Raw genomic sequence first — 21,871 nt, 5'->3', positions numbered from 1 at the left:
ACCAATTCTGCATAGGGGAAATGACGGCTTCGGCATGACAGACTATTTTCGGCAACACAAATTGAAACACTATTTTCACTGGATTTTCTTACGAAAACACTTCGCTGAATGCATGCAAACGATTCTTTATGCTTTCAGCCTCAATTTGACTATATTTTTACCACTGAGAAAAAGCAATCTGGCAATGTTTTCTTGAAATGCAACACACGCACTACAAATTGTAGCTGATTTCGAGTTGCCGATAATAGAACAGCAGATTTACATGCAGTTCAAATGGAACAGTTGCCGAAGAAAAACTGGTTGCCGACAATACTCGCTCTCACTAGAGAAGATTGGAGCTTTGTAAAAGCGTTTCAAAACAGTTTTTGATAATTCTTTCGACTGAAATTGTTAGAGCAGCTGGCAGCAAAAGATTGTAAACAAACCAATACTGCATATGTGTGCGTTCCTTAGAGAAAAAGGCTATAGAAAGAAGGTCGCTGCTTAGGTTGCCGAGAATACGTAAATTCCCCTATGTGTGCGTTTCTGAGAGAAAGAGGGTATAGAAAGATAGTCGCTGCTTAGGTTGCCGAGAATACGTAAATTCCCCTACTTACTAAAATTAAATAAATTTTATACTTAATCTTTTAATGGTTTTGATCGTGAAACTGGTTTTCGTGTTTTTAAAACGTTTGCGGGAATAAAGTTGTTGTTTCACCAAAAATATCAACTTTCTAATAAACCTGGAAATTTAGCGAAAAAGATCTGGAAAACCTGAAAAACTCAGGGATTTATATCAGCCAAAGGAGTAGACACCCTGATTTCAGCCAAAGTAAACAATTAATGAGTCAAATAGGTTGTTGTGTGAAAAGAATGATCAACTTTTAATAGAAGGAAAAAATTGATGTGTGATTGAAAACAGTATAACTCAAAATATTTGCTCATGTTTGCATGAAGGAAAAAAAACTCAAAAAAATTCCATTGCATTAAATTTTTCAGATTTCAGACATGAAATTTCTTTATTAAGAAAAAAACAACAATTCCAGTTTTCCAAGTTCGAATAGTCTGATTAAATATCTTAATTTTTAAAATATTGAGATCAGAACTCTGTAAGGAAGCTGTCAAAATTTATATAAGTCTGGGCTAATGGCCCTTAAGGCGAAAATGCCACACCCAGAAATGTTCCAGATGCTCCCAGAGAAGTGTCAAAAATCAGACTTGAAGTGTTCAATTATCATGAGCTTTGATTCAATCAGTTTTGATCGTATTGAACTGCATACACATCTGGCATTTTTTCGTGTAACCTTCGGGAAAATAACGAATGATATCTTAATACAATAAGTTTCAAGAAATGGCAGCCCTACAAACCAAATTTTAGTTTTCATTATCAATAAGACGGTTTACTGCATCATGATCAGCAACACAAAAGTTTCACTGAAAAACAGCAAACAATATTTTACCGAAAAATTCAGCTACAATTATATAAAATTATGTTGGTAAGAATACTGGTTATTTTAATAAATTTTAATAAATTATGCATGGAACCTGGTGATTTTGTCTTTATTATTTGTGTATTTGCATCAAAAATCTTCAACAGAAGCTGCCAGCCCCAAGTGAAAATAAATTCGATTTACTGAGTTTATTAAGCAAAATGCTGTCAGCAGTCAGATTTTTTTTGCTGAAAAATCAGTGAAAAATATTGCTGAAATGTTTGCTAATTATCAGTAAAATTTTGTCTTTTTGACAGAAGTTGGAATTGCTGAAGAAATCAGCAGCAATATTATGCTGGAAAGTTTGCTGATCTTTCATCAAGTCTAAATTCAGCAAAATTCTGCTGATTTCCGGCGATTTAAATTTGGTGTGTATTGCGTGTTTTGTGCGCATTAGCTAAATATTATAAATTTAACTACTCAGAACTTTCTTACATCCATGAACTCATATTTTTCATATGAGTAAATGTGGCGAGATATTCCAACAAAGATGAGCCTTGTTAATTTTTGTTTTATAAATTGACATGGACATTTTGAAATGCACACCAAATTTAAATCGCTGAAAATCAGCAAAATTTTGCTGATTTTAGACTTGATGAAAGATCAGCAAATGTTCCAGCAAAATAATTCTGCTGAATTTTTGAGCAATTCCTACTTCTGTCAAAATGACAACCTTTTACTTTTTTTATTTTTTTAAAACTTTACTAGAGAGATTTTAAGCCGTTGGCTAGTTCATCTCTATAAAATGGGAGGCCCCAGAGGGGGTTCTGCCAACAAATTTTGTTACGGAGTTGGCTTACAATTCACATGTACTCAAATCGAAGCAATTAAAACAGATTCCAGTAAAAAGACTAACAATACAGGCAACGAGAAGAAAAAAAAAACAATCTGGTACATCAAAGTTAGGTAGGGTTTTGAAAGAGATCGGAGCTCCAACGTAGGAGGGGTAATCCCCCGTCCGGTAGAGATGCACCGTCAGTCAAAAGAAATTTAAAAGGACCTAAATGTTGTTGTATAACCCAGCGTCCTTGAGGAAATAAATAACTGTCGCTAAAGTGGAAGGTTCGTCGCCCAGTATGTCCCTAATGCTGTTGGGAAGTGCGTACTGCTCCCGTAGTTGTTGGTATTGCGGACACAGGCATAGGATGTGTTCCACCGATGCTGTGAGATCCTTGTATGGCCTGTCCTAAGACGAGAAACCACCTTCTGGTCCCGTAGTTTCGACATATCCGTCCACTTGCTCGTCGTTCCTTTGATTCTTCGGATGAAGAGGGATTGGGATTGGCACCACTCTGCCGCCCAGGCTTCCCGCATTTTGCTGACTATCCATGTCCTGTAGTGGCACTTCGTCGGTGTAACGGGGCCAGCTGGTCCAGACCCTGCCAGGCTGTCGGCCTCGCTGTTTCCTGGGATACCGCAGTGCCCAGGGATCCAGGAAAACACCGTGTTCGGAGGTTTGGCCTCCACAATACCCTGTATCCAGGGGTGAGTCATGGTCTCCGATGTAAGGGCTTGTATCACGCTGTACGAATCGGATAGCACCAGTATGGGCCAGTCCGAGGGTGTTGTAACGGCAACAAAGATGGCCGCAGCTTCGGCGGAGAAAACCGAGCATTGTGGTGGTAGGCTGCTACTCATCGGTGCTGAAATTCCGGCTACTCCAATTCCGACCCCGGCTCGGGAAAGCGATCCGTCTGTGTATATGTGGGCATGGGTTGGGTAGTCCGAGCCTAGCAGTTCGGCTATTGTTCTCTTCAGCGCTGCAGAGTTATCTCCAGCCTTGAACCTGCTTTTTATCCGACTATCGATTTTTGGTGGAGGTATGCGCCAACTTTTGTTTCCGTACCAGTGGACCTTGGCCACTGGGGGGAGCTCCGAATTGGCAGTCATGCGGAGGAGTCTGTTCCCTTCATCGAGGAGAAAGATCCTGTTATTTCCGGAGGTCATTGCGGTAAAGGCAGCGGCTTTCGTTGCAATTGCTGCGGTTATACGATGGCGGAAAGGCAGAATACCCGCTTCGATGCATGCGGCATCGGCGGGCGTTGACGGAAGAAGACCGGAGACAATCCGAACGTAGGTGTTAAAAGTTGGTACTAGTATCTGCACGAGCTTTTCGGTGGCGATGCACGTCATCTCAAGACCGTACAGTAGGCGACTATCGATGACGGCTCTTGCAACCCGGAAACGAATGTCACGATTGTTAGACCGGTGGGGGCGAGAGATAGTGCGGGTCAAGTTGATCCTACTGCGGCAGTTGTTCTTGATCGCCTTAAAGTGCTGCTCGAAGTTGAGGGACCGGTCAACAAGTACCCCCAGAATACGTACCGTCTTCTTCAAAGGTATGGGCTGGCTTTGAACTTTAATAGGTGGCCCGCTGACACGGTGCCAGGATGGACACACGTGGCACCTGACGCTTTTGGTGGCCAAAAGCTGGAAACCTACTGCGCTGGCCCACCTGGCTACAGCGGAGACTGCTGCCTGGGCCTTGATCCTGTTGCGTGCTGCTTTTGGGCCGGTAGTTACGATAAGTACATCGTCTACATACACGAAAATGTAAACATTTTTCGGCAGTCATCCGAAAACTCCGTTCAAGGCAACAAGGAAGAGGGTAACGACGATAACTGAACCTTGTGTGACTCCCGTCTCTTCTCTGAAAAGCTGGGATCTCGTGTTGCCCACTGCGACTCTGAAAGAGCGATCGGTCAGGAAATTTTAGATGAAGTGGACCATGGGTCCACACAGCCCCCAGTTCACAAGCTGCTCTAAGACGAGGGGCGTCCACGTCCTGTTGAAGGCCTTCGATATATCCAGCGAGACGATCTCGGTGTGGAGACCGCTATCGTTGGCACTCTTGAGGACCTCCCCTAATGTTGCAAAATAAGTTGACGTTCCGTACCCTTGACGGAAGACGTGCTGTCGATGGTCTAGCAGGTTTTCGGCTTTAAGGAAATGCTTTAGCCTCCTGTTGACCATTCGCTCCAGGACCTTGGCCTTACAGCATGTCAAAGCTATTGGCCGGAACTTGCTAGCTTCACGGGTTGTTTCATTGGCTTTTGGGGTGGGAATGACTGAGCGAGTTGGTGAGACAACCTTTCACTGAAATTCAGCAATATTTGTTTACTGATCTTTCAGCAATTCAAAATGCTGACATTTGGCAGCATTTTGCTCATTAAACCGAGGGGGACAACTCTATCTACGTTGCAGGAAAGAAAGTGTTTTGCTGTGGCTAGCTGCGCACATGCTGAATAGATATAAAGAAGATTTTTCGAAGAATGATTCGCTAGTGTGAAATTTTTTGAGTTTCTAGTATTGAGCCCAAAAGTAGGTAAATATGATTATAATCAACGTTGGGTTCCCACACTTTACTACCCCTGTTGGGTGGTTTTCCTCCTCTGTTTTTGACAAAATTAAAATGAGAAAAGGAGACAAACTAGTCAAAAGTAGGTAAAAGTGAACTGGCCGTTGGGTCTTTTTTCTTACCGTGTACATAATTTTATTTATTTGTAGTTTTTTTTACCTCTTTCACCTCCTTCGGTTTGACCGGTGGTGTACACTCAAAAAATATTGAAATCTAAATAGTATAAAAGCTACGCTAAATCGCAACTCTCCGTACCGACGCAAAGGTCGGTATAAAGGGAGAGAATGCAAACTTAGTATAAAAATGGTTTATACGTGCCATAGTATAAAATCGAAATATACTTACAATGCATAGATACGGTTTATTCGAGAGAATGTATTTTTCGCTTTTTTATTTTATTTATGGTAAATATTATTGTTTTCAAATCAAATATTATTGTTTTCAAATCAAAATTAAAATTGTCTCAGGAAGGTTTTTTAATTATTTTATTTTAATGAATATTATTTAAAAAATACATACCTTTTCGATGTTCATTAGGATGAGCTCGTGCTCACGCAGTCTAGCTGCACAGCTGATCACATGCGCTGTGTAAATCCGCCGAGACGAAGCTCTTCACCAGCACGAAGCTCTGAAGATCAACCAGGTGATCTTTTTCCTATCATTTAGTAAACACTGATCGAATTCCACTCTGTTATTCGGACTTAGTATAATTTTGACGAAAATTTTAATCGAACCAATGTATAAATTTTGAAAATCCATAAAATGCATACATTTTAATCTATATTCGTTTTATAATATTTTTGAGTGTACGAATGCAAAAATACTTGCGACTGTAATGCTCTTTGACTGGGTGTTGGTTTATGTTTGTTAGCTGATTTTTTCAGTAAAACTATCGTTTGCTGTTTCTCAGTAAAGCATTGGATTGCTGATCATGATCCAGAAAAACGACGAACTAGAACTATTCCACAAATGGTTTGGATGATACCCTGAACACGTCATTAAGCAAAATAATCATTCAAATTTTACGGAGGCTCGACTGTGTTGGAAACCATTGGACCAGAAGACCCCAGAAGTGCTTTACTACGTGCATCCTGGTATCAGAAATCCATCCGAAGATGGAACCTATAAAAGCAATTTCAGTGTGGCCTTATTTTTGGCGCTTTTAAAGTCTTTTTGGCATCGCAAGCTGGCCCGGAGTCACGTTTCTTTTAACCATTAGACCGGTTAGAGGTGCATTGCTATTTAGTTTTAATACAACTTTCTCGTTTTTACTCATGCGTTTCGTTGACTCTTTCAATGTTTTCTGATCATTTTCGCACATTTAAGGCCATTTTTAGACTGTTTTGGTATTTAGGTGCAGTTTGGTCGTTTGTAGCTATTTTAAAATGTTTTGTATTTTTTTGTGGCTATTTTGGAATTTTAAGCCGTTTCCTGCCATGGCATTTTAAGCCTGTTTTGGCGTTTTAAACCCATTTTAGATTTTTATGTCATTTTGGGTTTACAACATCTGTTTGTACAGGGTGCGTGACGAATTTTTGCAATAAATTTCAAATAGTAATTTCTCATGCTTGTGGATCATGATTTAGATATATTTGGCAGCACTGGATAGCTTATACTGTTAGGTGTAAGATTTAAACAAACAATGTTGAGTAAACGTAAAGATGTCGAAACAAGAGAGCAATCTGTCAGCCGTTGTCGCTTTGTTGCGCGCCGGAGTATGCATGAGAGAAATAATTCGGTCGGTAAATGTGTCTGAAAGAACAGTGTATAATATTAAAAAAGGCTTGGGAAAGTGATAAGACGGAGCACCTGCTCATACTGCTAATAAAGCACAGAAATGGCTTACGGAAAATATTTCGTAAATTTGGGAGGAAGAAATTTGGCCCCCAAGCAGTCCCGATATCAATCCGTTGGATTATTTTGTATAGGGCGTCGTCCAACGTCGTACCATTAGAACCCCTCACACCACACTTAAGTCGCTAAAAGCTAAAATCAAGGCAGTGATGACATCTATGGATCGAAACATTTTAAAACGTGCATACTGCAGTTTCCGGAAGCGTCTAACTAACGTCGTCGAAAGGGAAGGCAATTTTTTTGAATAAATTTACTTGCAACTTCCATATGTTGCGAAAGAAAATAAATCGCACAAAATTCATTGCTAGAATAACTAACTGGTGTATTTTTTCTCAAATAGACCATTTACTGCAAAAATTCGTCACGCACCCTGTAGTAGAGGCGGGTCGTGAGCGTGTATAATTTATCAAAGAGGGTTGCAAAACGTTGAGAACCACTGGACTAGTGAACTTCTCGTGAAACCTCTAGTTTGTTTGACTATTAATCATTTTATATTAAGTTACCAAATGTTCAATCTACCATTTCATGCAAATAAATTCTCTCATTTGATCGGACTTTATTCAGTAAAGAGCCCACAACATAGCTCATGACCGATCTCTTTCCGTTTCAGATGTTACCTACTAAACTTACATCACCGCTGCACGACATTTAGTTTGCCGCGCGACTTCACTGGAACTTCTCACCGTAATAACCGTCATTACGCTTTGTTCCGTGTTCGTTTCACAGCAGCTCAGGGTTGTACTCAAGCTGTGCCCAATCACAACACTTATGCACCGGCTCTTCTCTAAATACAACTCTGCTGTCCAATCCGTTCTAATGATGCATTCGTATACGCTTGGAGCCTCAAACTCCGTTCGGTGCAATGCCAATTGCAATACACCCAACCTTCTGTTTACGCGGGTAAATTTTTATTTTTTTTTATATAGTGAACACAGCAAAATACAAAATACATGAATTTTTGAATCCGTCGTAGGAGAAAACTATAACCGTGTAAAAAAAGAGTTGCGTGTACGGGAGACCGCGTCGAATGTTGATAGATTTCTTTGTAGTTTCTGCCCAGGCGTCGCGACCAGCTGATTCTGTTTGTTAGTACTCGCTTGGAACTGCGATAAGATTGCAACGCTTGCGCGTAGGTTGCCTACTCGCATAATCTTGATCGTGAGACATTGGCACTGCTGACCCGCATCTGTGGCGTACGTTTCAACAACCGCGCCTCCTGCAGTGGATGGAATTCTTGTTGTGATGATTTGTTTATAATGTGATGATGATTTGCAGGTTGTAAACAAATTGTGTGGTACCCCATTTCCGATATCGATTAGACAGCAGTTTGCGATTTGTTTGAAGTCACGAGCCTCTAGCTCAGTCCCACTCGCAGTTTGCAACTAGAAGCATGCCCGCGTAATATATCTTCCGTTATCTATCGATCTAGTTGATCGCAGGTCTAGGTGATTCATGGGGTGCATCCCAAACATTTTTGATGGAAGAGTGATTCATAGAAAGTTTTAGACTATCTCAAGAGATTAGGAAGCAATTCATCATCGATAATGTGTTCAATTGTAACGTATCGAGTAGTAATTTACAACGCGAGATAAGGTATGAGTGTCGTGTAATAACGGTGTGGCGAACAAACAAAGGGAAGCTTTCCTTTATCCAGAACTTGGCGTCCGTGAGCCAATCGCGAATCAACCATGGACAGTGAAGGTAGCAGATCTACCGCTAGTGTTAACAATTGTGATGAAGATACTCCTCTTCTGCTGGGATCGGATAGTGGTTCCACCTCGGTGGCTAGTGACGCGGGCAAAAAGTTACCATGCTTTTCGCTAGAACCTGTAGCGGTGGCACTTTGCTTCGGATGGAGCATATCAGGTTAGGCTTGGCGCGGGTGACTTGGCGAAAAATTCACTGATTGTGTTCTCTTTGTGTTGTTTTTTTTATGAATTGCATCTCCGAATGTGAAGGTATCGTTTTGGCGAATCAGGTTATTCATCAAACGTGCATGTACATGGGATACGATGCAAGTACTTGTGCACTATTAGGGATGAATTCCAACTCGAGCGAGGCCAAAGAGCTGGAATCGGTGGTGCAACCGACGGTGGCAAAAATTACCATGGCCAGCAGCATCATCATGTCCGTTGTTCCGGCGCTGTGTGGGCTCTTTTTGGGTCCGTGGTCTGACAAGTTTGGAAGGAAACCAGTGATGATCATACCGTGTGTGGGTAAGTTTGCGGAAGGACTGAGATATTTTTAAGTAGCAGAATCAAGCAGAACCATAATCAACATTTTTCCCAAACAACAAACATGCCTGCTAATCCACTTAATTCCAATATTAGATTGATGTATGGCTAATATAAAGCTTCGAAGCCCTATATCAGCCGTAAATCAACCTTATATTGCAAAAATGCAAATTAGCTACTAAGTTGGCTACTTGGTAGAGCATGACATATCAATAAAACCTTTTGACGAAGAGGTATATTTTCATTGGCGTTGCTAGATAATTTTACTGGAGGGTGCCTAGGAGTGTGAGGGTGGTGCATAAGTAACTATTTGATTCCTAACAAGTGTTGTTTAATCAAATTCAGCTTAAGATTGAATAATTGCTGTACATAGACCACGTTAACCTTTGTTCAGCTTTTAAACATCTGAATCTATGGATTTTAATCAGCCGAAAGCGTAACAGTAATATACATTATAAGTTTTTTAACGAATTGAATAACATTTTTTTCCAACCCTTGTTCAGCCTTCTAGTTTTATTTTAAAAATAATAATGGAAGTCCACTTCATATCTTATGCATTTATATGGAACTGCTTTAACTGGTTGCTGACTAATTGGATTTACATATTTATATTGTTAACATAAGTCTAAAAATTGCCTTTGCATTTCGGGACTCGAACCGGCATTCACTGATTAACAGGTGTCAACCATACCTACTGGACCACTTAAGCATATGTGTGGCAAAAGGTATGATCATTGACTTGATTCGCAGAAACAAAAGAAGCGCTCCACCCGAATCAATTTTTACCTTCATCCGATAGGCCGAAGTGAATTCATTAGCGTTTCAATGCGTTAGGCCGAGTTTGGCGTCAAGAAGCAGCGTTAGACTTTTGACAATATCTCAACGATTGGTATCTCTTTATCAAATCTTACGGTACGTACGGAAAGGTAAATAAATTTAGAAGCCATCAGTAATAATAACATTCCGTTTGGTGCTAAACTGCGCTAGATTAAGAAAGACGAAGTGTGGGTTGTGCTTAATAGGCCGGAAATGGGGTAGTTAACCCTAATTGCGTAATGTTTTTGGAATGCGGTCGGAAAATCCAGTGCAATATAACAGACAAAAATACAGGAATACAAATGTTAATACTTCCGACGTCGTCGCAGCCCACATCTACCTGGAGCTATTCCTAAAAATCTCCTCTTCCTTGTCTCTACTGGTGCCACTGTTTGTAATTAGAGAGGTGAATTTAGAAGAACTAAAATGCCGGAAATGCAACGAATGACACAGATACTGACGACATTTAACAAATCAAGCTATCAAAATATGTGCAGGAGTAGTGTTAAGCTTCAATTAGGCTTGTTCAATCTTTAGATCAGCTAACTTCTTGAGGTTGGATTATGGGGATACTTTTCGCTTCATGCACTACTAATCATTTATATATTCAGCTGGATGTTAATCACCTTTTCGTGGTACGTTACGGGATGTAAGATCTACCACCGATTCCTAGTCCTGACTACTTCAAACTAGGGGAACAGGATTTTTCAGTAATCCAAGGAACACATCTTAGTTCTTGTTACTTTTGATGCCTTGTTGATAGTGACTAGACTCGGCTTTGTCTACCAATGGATGATGATCTTGAAACAAGGAAAAAATGAGTTAGTTGTCGTCATCTATGTGATTCCTAATCTTCTATTGGTTGTTCCCTAGTTTGAAGTGGTTAAGACTAGGGTTCTGATGCATTGTCATTATCAGTGTCATACCTTAATTTTGTTGCTAAGGAATCCAATTTTGTCTGACAAAGGGGCGCGCCTTTGGAGGGTGTTTCAACACTCCGAAGGGTATAAATAGCGAAACCTTTCAATTAGAGTCGGATCCCTGCGATAAATGCAAGAGTGGCAACTGTAAACAAATCGAATAGTTCATCATTTCACAATAGGGATGGAGTAATACGACATGCACTAAACTAAGGACACGGGATATACTACAATAAATCAATTTACTGATCGCAGTAGTGTTAGGTCTCGAACAGAGGAAAAAAAATCAGCCCTGTACACCATAAATCAGCCAATAATCAGCTTCTGTTCTTACTATTCAGCTTGATTTGATACTCGAATGGGTCTGTTGCATTTCTTTGTTTTTTTTTAACTACGGTTAAATATTAACTTGTGAAAACGCTATTAAATCAAATGGCGTCACGATTAATAAGTTCGTTTATTAAGAAGGCTCAATCGCGTTAGCTTTACGAAGCCGACAATTGTTCATTGTTTGCAACAAAATTTACTTAATTCTATATCTAGTAAGAGTTGGGCCGAATACTCGCGGTCTTTCCCGAGGTTAGAGGGATACATTTTCGAAGGATAGGATAAGGGGAGGAGCTAGGTAGTAGCTTTTCGGCTACTATGGGCTATGGGTACCAGTGGGCGACGATCAGACTCATCGAGACGAGGGGCGAGACAAACAAAAACTAATAAAGAGATACAAAAGACAAACGCATTAAATTCTTATAGAGCTTATATCTTAGTCGAATTTTCCCTGACACAAAGTAAGCAGCAAACATTTTATCGACGGTGTCAACTCCACCTTTTGTATCATTGTAGTCAAGGATGATAATTGGCTTGCCGGATGATTCTTCGACATCAGGTTGGTCATGCATTGTATATAGAAATTTTACTCCACGATTCATTTTTGGAACATATGATACCAGCGTGGCTTCTCCGTGAAACACGAACACACTACTATGAACTGAAATTTGGACAATAATATTATTCACCAGCTGCAGTATCCTTATGGCCTCCTGGATAAAAATATCCATAAATTTACAATAAAAAAAGCAATAAAATACAACACATCCTATCGTTGACAATTAACCCTATTGTAATTGTATTGTACTCGTCTAGTTATCAAATTGTCACCACAATAGGTTCACAATAAAATATTAGTTAAAAAATAAAATTCGTTGTAATGAGAGCACATTTTTTCGAAAAAAAATTTGTGGCTAGCAATCAGGTAAAATGAAATATTGGCAACAAATCATTCCGTGAATAGGAACTCCCCTCTGTACGTACATAAGGGGACGCTCATAAAAGACAGATGTGCATCCACGTTGAAATGTTAGGGAAGGACAAATGACGGAATTGAACAACTTTGCTGAAGACACGAAGCTTCTATCGGGTATCAATCCTGAGATATCGATAGAAGAAGTTTATTTAAACCCTGGTGCCCCCTAGTGTGTTTATTTGCACTCGGGCACCACCTAGTGAGTCAATGTCTATCTTTACTACACGCAGAAAAATGCATATAAGATATTCATTAAAATACCTTTTGAAATTTAGCCACAAGGAATTTTCATGATGTTCAATTTCACACATTATGAAATCAAATTTCTTGGGCAAATCAATTCGTATGTATTTCATAAGGATTTGGTCATAAAATCATAATAATACATTTTAGTTCATAATGATGCATTAAGAATTTTGAAAATTGAAACATACATACATGAAAATATACATTATGAATATTGTCACCAAGCGAAAGAAAAACGTAATGCATAATTTTAAAATGTATACATCAGTTTGAGAAATTTTTATTTAATTTTTATGTAGTCCAGCATACAAATCTATGAAAATTATATTTGTTCTCAATGATATGAAGACACAAGAAAAAATCAAAAAGTCGTTATCAATTTTGTAAACAATTACTACAATCGTAAATTTATCAATCCTGCTACGCTAGAAAAAACACCACCATGGGGTGGGAATAACTTTCCCCTACTTGATGGTGTGGTGCTAGTTTGCGTGGGTGAACTATCAGTTTTGATAAATTGACGATTCTAGTCATTGTTTACAAAATTGTTATCGATCTTTTGATTAATTGTTCGATAAAATAGTTTTCGTTTCCGAAAGTTAGCCATGTTTTCGATTTTGGATTATTTCAGAAAATGTATAATAATAAAATTAACGGAGAACTGTTTTGTTCGCAGTTTGGTTCCTCATCGTTAGATCCGTCTGCCCACTGTTCCTCCTCCAGAATGAAATTTGGAATTTCTTCTTCCGGTTGCTGCTCAGGCGAAATTAAATTATTGAGGTGCTATAGGATATATAAATTAATGTTAATAAACGATGATGTCGAGGAATGAAGAAATTAGAAAACTTACGTTTCGTCGTCTACAATCCAAAATCCAATGCCATAACTGGTTACGGTTAGCAATCCCGCTATGTTACAGCCGATTCCTATCGATTTGTTTTCAAATATTAACAATAAAATTAATAAATATTGTATACTTACCGTTAAGAAACGTCAAACAATCGGCAGGAACTTCAATTAAGAACTCCTGCAGCAACGTTTGCTCTTCTATAACCACTTCCATCTTGAGTTTTGGCTCTGTACGGTCTGAATTTCATTACGTTCCTTATGATTTTTTTTTCATATAAACACTCTTCCAAATTTCAAAAACCGCATTATGAAATTCAAACCTGTGGCGCATGAATGGCTTATGTCCAAATAATGAAAACTGAGATGTTTTATATGAAACGCATAAGTGATGTATGAATGATTTTCTTCCTTCATTTTTGAGTTTGCATAATGTTTAAATTTTGGATTTCTTATGTTCATTTCCCTGCGTGTACGTACCACTATACTGATCTTGTCCAATTGAGCAGCTTACCTGAAATAATGAATTTTCTATCTAGTCTCGATCTTGAGTAATCACTGAAAGAAGTTTATTTGCCCTCTGGTGACATCTAGTGAGTCAATTTACAGCTAAACTAACCACTAGTGAATGGATGTTGTCCAATTGAACAACTTTGTTCAAAACATGAAATTTATACCTGATCTTGATCTTGAGATATCAATAGAAGAAGTTTATTTGCACACCACCTAGTGAATCTATTCCCTACTAAAATAATCACTACTGAATGAGTTTTGTCCAATTTAACAACTTTTCCGAAGACTCGAAGCTTCTATCTGGTGGCCATCCTAAGATATCTATAGAAGTAGATTATTTGTATTCTGGCGCCGCCTACTGTGTTACCTGACTTATAACGAATTTACGTTGTATACGAGTACCCCGAATACAACACGGGAAAAAAGAGTTCCCATATTTGTGAACCACAGCCGTGAACCATAGTTCACGGTGTATATTTGAGACAATTTTGTTCTGGATAGCTGGCCGTGATTTTTAGTTCACGGTCCGTTCCCGTTTTCGGGAACGGATTTTTTTCCGAGAACGTATGACTCGTCTAATTTTGCATGGCATTTGCAATGTAAAATTAGACGAACTATACGTATTCAGGGTACTCGTATACAACGTATATTCGTTATTGTTTATTGTTTATTGTTGCCATACATCAACAGGCTGGCTGTAGCCCAAATGATGTTAATAATACTAATCATAAAAATAATAATAGTAAAATTACATGTCAAATAATCACAGAAAGAAAAACAAAGCAACATGGTCAGAATGTAAAAAAAAACATAAATGGAAATACACTAATTTTCTCTGTCAGTCACTGCGGCCGGCGAAAACAGATGAGAATCTCCGACGAAGCGCATCACGTGTGAGGTGAAAGTCGAATACAGATGCGACTCTATTGAACACACGCTGTAGTCCACAAATCGCACCATATGCCCCGTAGTTCGTGCGACGCAGTGGCAGTCTCAGCATGAGGTTGTTACGGAGTGGTCGGGGTTGCACGTTTAGGTCAATTTGCCTTAGGATAGCCTCACAATCTATTCGTCCCTGTAGAGTGTCGGCGATAATCAAAGCTCTGTTGGTGTCCCTTCTAATCCGGAGAGGTTCAAGGTTTATCAGTTGGCAGCGACTCTCGTAGCTGGGCAGCCGAAGCGGATCTCTCCAGGGCAGTCTACGAAGCGCAAAACGAAGAAAGCGACGTTGAACAGATTCGATTCTCTCGGCACCATTGTTGTAATTCGGATTCCAAACCGCAGAACAATACTCAAGCGTCGATCGTACGAGGGAGCAGTAAAGAGATTTTAAGCAGTAGACATCGGTGAAATTCTTAGCTATCCTGAAGATGAATCCTAAAGTCCTAGACGACTTATTGATGACATAAGAAATGTGTTGCCTGAATGTTAGCTGTGAATCCAACACCACACCCAGGTCTTTCACCTGATTCACGCGTTCGAGTGTCGTTCCAAGCAGGTCATAGCTGAATACAATCGGTTGCTTTTTTCGTGAGAACGTTATGGCAGAACACTTTGCTGGGTTCACTACCATTCGATTTAAAGTACACCAACTGGCAAAGACATTAAGCTGATGTTGAAGATTGTGGCAGTCAGCGATCGAGCAAATTCGTAAAAATATTTTGAGGTCGTCTGCATATGCTAATCGAGGTCCTTCGATAACCAGGTTCACGTCGTTGAAGTAGAGTAGAAAAATCAACGGTCCCAGATGGCTTCCCTGCGGTATACCTGATGTGGCAAAGAAGCTAGCTGATTTGCAATCTCCTATAGCAACCATAAGTTGGCGACCAGTAAGATACGAACGGAACCAACTCAAAAGATTTCCGCTATAAGTCAGGTAACGCAGTAGTGATTTTATTTGCACTCGGGCGCAACCTAGTGAGTCAGTTCCCAACTATACTAGATACCACTAAACACGTCTCGTCCAATTGAACAACTTTGCTCAACACATGAATCTTCTATCTGGTCTTCCTGAGATATACATTTAAAACGTTTATTTGCACTCTAACGCCACCTAGTGACTGGCCACTGCCACACGGGTATTGTTCGACTGCATTCTCCATCGTTCTATCTGGTATAGTTCAAGAGCTATAACTGGAATTATTCGCAATGTTCTCAGTACACGACATACCTGATTACTATAGTCGCTATATTCATAGTCTGGCGGATAGAATTTCGATCTATCAAAAAGTGGAACCAATTCAATATATTTTAGACCAATAATTGAAAAGGTATTATCAACTTTTATAAACAAAACATTGATTATTCTTTCCTCGATAATCGAACGCAAATTAAAAGCATCACCGGATAGGGTAAACTTTCATCAACCCAAAGATGGTGTTAGTTTGCGTAGGCGAGCCTTGAGTCACGAGAAAAGGGTTTCCGAAGTTTTGCTCGCAATAGCTGATGTGCTCTTTTCTGTTGTTAGTCGTGATTTGCTCGATTGGTTCCGCTATTTGACAACTCAATTGGTTCCCGAGATTCTATCCGCCAGACTATGAATATAGCGACTATACTGATTACGTGCCTTTTTTGACGCGCCCGCTAAAAGTTTAACATTTAATCTAGATCTATATTAAATCGCGTGCAATCCTCGATGGACCTTACCGTCATTAATTGTTCAATTCCTCAAAACCAAGATGGGGGGAAAAATCCCATCTTTCTAAAAGATCAAACCAAAATGTTGAAAACCAGAAACATTTGAATCCGGAATGATGATTATCGAACGAAATGCACGCAATAATATGACGAATTCCTAATGAATCGAAACATTTTCGCAGGCTACACCGTCACCTACATCACCAGAGCCATCCTCTGCCGGATAGCTGACCGCATACCGCTGAACCCGTGGCTCTTCGTAGTGGGTGACATACCGGCGGCCATCAGCGGTGGCACTACGGTCCTATGCGCCGGTATGTTCAGCTACCTGGCCGATGTGAGCAGCGAGCAGAACCGTGCCATCCGTATGGGAATCCTCCAGGGTTCCACACTGGGAGGTGCCTTCATCGGAATGCTGTCCAGTAGTTTTGTGCTCGAGTGGACCAGTGCCGGAACGGTTTTCATGATCTCCGCCTGCATGATGCTTTTCGGGATGGGTTATGTGTTCTTTTTGATCGAGGATAGTGTGGATCGGACGAGGGTGGATGTATCTTCGTTGGGGAGTTGGGGCAAGTTCCGGGAGATTTTCCGCCTCGGATTGGTGATGGATATATTCAACACGTTCTGCAAGGCGCGGTCCGGGTATGATCGGGGGATAATTTGGCTAACTGTGACCATCGGGGCCTTCTCGGTGCTGGGGTCCGGTGGCAGTAACATATTCTACCTGTTTACGAGGAAGAAGTTCAGCTGGACGCTGGAGGAGTACACGATTTGGCAGTCGGCCGATCTGGCGTCGATCATTGCCGGTAACTTTTTGGGAATCCTGATTCTGAAGAAGCTATTCAAACTGCCGGACATTGCAATCGCTTTCGTGTCGGTGCTGTGCTTCTCCGGCGATAGCTTCATCAAGGGACTGGCCAGCCACGGGTGGCAGCTGTACCTGGCGACGGGGGTGACACCCCTCAAGGGAACGGAAGGTGCAGCGTTGATGACGCTCTCGTCCAGCATACTGCCGTCGCATGACATTGCCAAGGTGTACTCGATGGCCATGTCGATGACGGCGATGGTCCCGCTGGCTGCGGCGCCACTGTTTACCTATATCTACAATCGGACGCTGACGACGGCACCGGAGGCGTTCAACTTTGTGGCGTCGGGCATCTACGCGGTGAATGTGCTGTTTGTTGGGTGAGTATGATGCGATGGGGGAAAGGTTTCCCGAGCATAGGCACACGGTAAAAAAAAAACATCATGTTCATGTAAAGTGATTTGCTGTTGAATTTGCACTACTTGCCAAACATTGCAAATCGATGCGCAAATCCCTTGGAAGAGATCATATCGAAGCACGATGAAATCAACAGAAAATCACTTTATTTTAGATTGTATTGCACATCGTCGTTGATGTGCTGTACTTTGAACTCAAAATGTCAAGCATACTGATATTTAAAAACTATCACTTTAAATTTAACTAATTTATCCTTGGCTTTCATGTTTGCTGAATATGGATTTAAATATTATATTGCCTTGTTCATACTGCAAGCACAAACTAACTTTGTTTGTGCTGCAAGCCTTGTTATATGTTATTCAGAATATAACCATAGAACATAAATCGTATTACTACCCCGATCACATGTGTCCAAGTTATATTGAACAACATTACAAGGCTTGTAGTAGAAGTAACATTGAGCAATCAATTTGATAAGTTTGACAATGTTTTGTAATAAAACTTATCTGAATAATACACTTTTATTGAATGCAGCAACGATTTCGTAAAATGCAAATTATTTCGGGTGGAAATGGAGAATTATCACTTGCTCTTAATTAATTTGTTGTTGACTTGCCATCTTCGCGAGTAATGTTTGCCATGTGCGTTTTTGACATTTGCTTCCAAAAGGAAAGCTCGACAGTGGGCATGCATAAGGGCGTAAACGCGATGATCGATTCTCTTCGTCGATTTTCTCTTTTGTTAATAACTCGCTAGAATTAACGATTCTCGGTGCGTTTGGTGTTGCTTTTGATAGCCAATATAACCTGTTACAACTCTGCATTGAACAAATTTTAGAAAATTGCTTCGCTTAGCTGTAGCAATGCAAAGAGAAAATCGATGAAGAGAATCGATCATCGCATATACGCCCTTACTCATGCTCACTGTCGAACTTATCAAATTCAATGGATGAAAACAGTGGTGCCAATTCAAATGATAATCATTTTGATTCAGAGGTGTTATACAGTACATATTTTTCAACGACAAATCACTTTGTTTCAAAACGCAAATCACTTGAAAATCAACGATTAATCACTTCCATTCGTAGTGCCGCATGACAGACTGAGTCAAGTCACTGAGTCAAGAGCAGAGCTGGTAAATATCACGGCCGTCATGTGATAATGAGAAAACAGGTCCTCTCACTATCAAGAGACGAAGCGACCGATCATTAGCTTTCTTGTCATTTTCCAATGATCAAGCACTCATGAGAATAATTCTTATGCGGTTTTGACATCAACATTTCTAACTGATTTAGATGAATTTAAGCAAGGAACCATATGAAATTGGTAGAGTGAATATATTTTTAAGATTTCCTCGGTACAAGTAACTTTAATAGCAATACATGAGCTAGTAATCACGATTATCACAACACTGTCACGTTTTGTCATGAAAAAAAATCGATGATATTTTGAAGAAAATCTCTGTCATCGTTTTCTCATCCGATGATAGTGACAGAAGTATCTCTTTAAATATCGCGTGAGATCTTTCATTGAAAATGACATTTGTCAGCCCTGGTCAAGAGCATTTGGATTAGACCGTGTAGTTCAGCACAGCGGATCCAAACACATTGAGCAACCAACGATACAGACAAAACGGTTGCTACGACTACCATGACAAACTTGCTCTGTAGCTCAATCGGAGTGGTAGAAGGATAATAATTTATTACTGGCCTGCTTCGTTTCAATGTGCATGGATGATGACATAGCCTGATCAATCCTTTGCCAATAATAAGGGTTGCTGAAGCCGCCACCATTGGTGGTGTCAGCACTGTAGCCTACAGTTTTTTAGGCCTATTCTGCGCGGCGTGTGAGGTGAGGTGACTCTCCATTTGATTTGCATGGAGAGTCACCTCACCCGAGGTGACAATTGTCACTTCACCATCACTTAACTGTCACCTCACCTCACACGCCGCGCAGAATAGGCCTATTTATGTTATGTTTATGCGTGCTTTAACGACACGTGTGCGTTGAAAAATCATTTATGTATTATCATTCATAAAATGTGAATTTTTCATAATTAGCATGCCGAATTTTAAAAAAATGCTACAATACACATTTGATTCCTCAATGCACGCATGTGTTGAACATAAACTCATTATTATCTTGTAGCGCAACAAATCGAACATTTATGTGACCGGAACTTTATTGCTCAATGCTTGCATCAGCTGTCTTAGATTGAAAGATAATCGAACCAAAGAGCCAAAAACTTTGGCTTCAAGCAAAATGTTGGTGGATGACGTTTCTACCACCGGAGTGAGCTTGATCTGAATCGAGAAAAAAACATAACAAAAAAACTCCCACTAACACACGTGTATCATCTTCGGCTTTAGTTCGTGAAGCAGCTTGCCAACAATTTGCTCGTTTCCTACTACGGCCCCGAGTGAGCTGTGTCATACCAATAAGCTGTATTATCGAGTTGAAGCAATCGGTTAAGTTGTGTGAGTGAAACCACTGTACGATACAGGTCACTAATTGCGTTTAAGTTGATTTGTTGGTTTACTAATACAACCATATTTGACGATCTGCTTCACCTCTCTCTGTACCTCATTGGTGTCATACGGGCTTGGCATGAAAAAAAAGGAAGAATATTATATCACTATTGATTTCCACTTCTGACATAGCGTTATCATTCGATTCGTTGATCGCTTGTCATTTTGTCATTTGGAGATATTTTTGATTCGGATAGGATGTTACCTCAGCAATCCCTGTTTCAACCGAGCTTTCATCGTACTTTCTGTGGCTACAACCAGCCTATTTTTGCATAGAGTAAGAAGACTGAACCTTATTTAAGATAACGAATAGTTCATTTCACATCAAATTGAATACTCGTTTTGTTATCAACAGGAAAAATGTACATCAAATTGAGTTTTCAGTTTGCTCTTGTTGATAGAGCCGGAGAACTTCAAGATTAGGGCGTAATTGCTTTTGTAAACAAACACTTCAATGGACGATTTCTCGCGAACTTAAGCTCAATCTTAAAAACTAACAACACGTTCATCTACCTGAATGGTTCATCTACCATTTGGCATAGTTTGTTCACGAGATTGTTATTTTATTCGCGAGAAATCAGCGATTGAAATGTATGTTTACAAAAGCTATTACGCCCAAATTTCAAAGTTCTCCGGAGAGTAGAATTGCTTTTCAATGTGATGTCACAGGAAGATTTTGTTGCTCTCAATTTTGATATTTTAACCGACCAAAACGACATAAAACTGAGTAATCATTATCAGCGACATCACAACATCAAATTTAGATCGGGTTGAGGGACTGATTGGGATTTCTATTTCAGGATGATCCACGTGCTGATGAAGAATCGACAAAATCACCAGATGCCTCGGCCGGAAGAGGAGCAGACGTCCGATGATGAAGTACTAGCGTAGGCTGTTGTTTGGAAGTGTGATATTAGACTAGATTAGGCTAAGCATATTATTTATTGAGTGACGTTCGGATAGCTGAAACCAGTGAAAACCCCTGGGATTTTTATTTTTTTCCATATTCTTTTTTATGTATAGATTTTATTTTCTTTTTTGTATTGTTTCACTTACACTTAAATACATTTGACATTACCATTACTTCTGTTTGTTCTTCTCCGCATTTTCTTCATACCATTCCAGTGAGTGTGAGTGTGAGTGTGTATGTGTTAATAGTACTGTTTTTTTTTTTAGAGATTTTCCTTTTCTGCCTTCGTTTTCTTTAATATACCATTTTCTGTTTAATAGTGTTTTGTTTTTTTTTTGCGTTTGCATTACTTGCAAGGTTTTTGCTTTTATTGATCATCTGTTTTACATTCTAGGTATAATATTTATTGTTTTTATTCATTTTTCTCCGTTTTTTTTCATGCAGCTTTGCATCGTCTTCTTCTTAAAATTACAGCCTTTTTCATGTGAATTATGTATATGTTTAAGTGTAACTGTGTGTGTAATCATTTGCGTCTGCGTCCGGGTCTGTATAAGACGATGTTTGTTTTTTTTCAGTGTGTCTGTGTGTCACTTGAAACAACAACGAAATGAGTCACGGTCCAGGTCGGAAAATGATAATTTGTTCGGCTGATTGTTGGTTTGTTCTGTTGTTGCCTGAATGCTGTGTGAGTGTCTTTAAATATCTTTAAAAGGGGGATGAGGTAATGAGGTCGATAATAAATAATAAATATTAAATAATAGTATAACGGTTCCGCCGTTCATCGGTGGAGCCGTGGCGTTTTTTTAAAGGTGAACTTATATCATACAAAAGGTTAGGACAGCCGTTAATGTCAAAATATCGGAAAACAATTGGTGATTGCTTTAGTTCATTTGCTAAGTTCGCTCCGGAACTGATATTGTTGTTGACGCGTGGAATTGTAGTCTGCGGATATTTTCAACGATAGTTAGCAGCGTTCGGTGCGCTTCTACTAAGTAATATGCTTTGTTTTCGTTCGG

General features: G+C 39.8%; 1 protein-coding gene across 1 annotated transcript; it reads left to right on the top strand.

Moving 5' to 3' along the window:
- Positions 1 to 8,222: 8,222 nt before the first annotated feature.
- Positions 8,223 to 21,257, top strand: LOC135714351 (probable peptidoglycan muropeptide transporter SLC46). Its single transcript, XM_065237695.1, has 4 exons — positions 8,223 to 8,547; positions 8,640 to 8,897; positions 16,379 to 17,381; positions 20,746 to 21,257. Exons 1-4 carry the CDS (start codon positions 8,370 to 8,372, stop codon positions 20,834 to 20,836), a joined length of 1,530 nt encoding a protein of 509 aa, XP_065093767.1. The 5' UTR covers positions 8,223 to 8,369; the 3' UTR covers positions 20,837 to 21,257.
- The last annotated feature ends 614 nt before the right edge of the window (positions 21,258 to 21,871 follow it).

This window comes from Ochlerotatus camptorhynchus, unplaced genomic scaffold, assembly GCF_037179485.1.
Source record: "Ochlerotatus camptorhynchus isolate MF236.1 unplaced genomic scaffold, CSIRO-AGI_Acam_v1.1 ptg000639l, whole genome shotgun sequence".
NCBI lineage: Eukaryota > Metazoa > Arthropoda > Insecta > Diptera > Culicidae > Ochlerotatus > Ochlerotatus camptorhynchus.
Note: the sequence above shows the minus strand (reverse complement) of the source record. Positions and strands in the feature narration are given on the sequence as shown.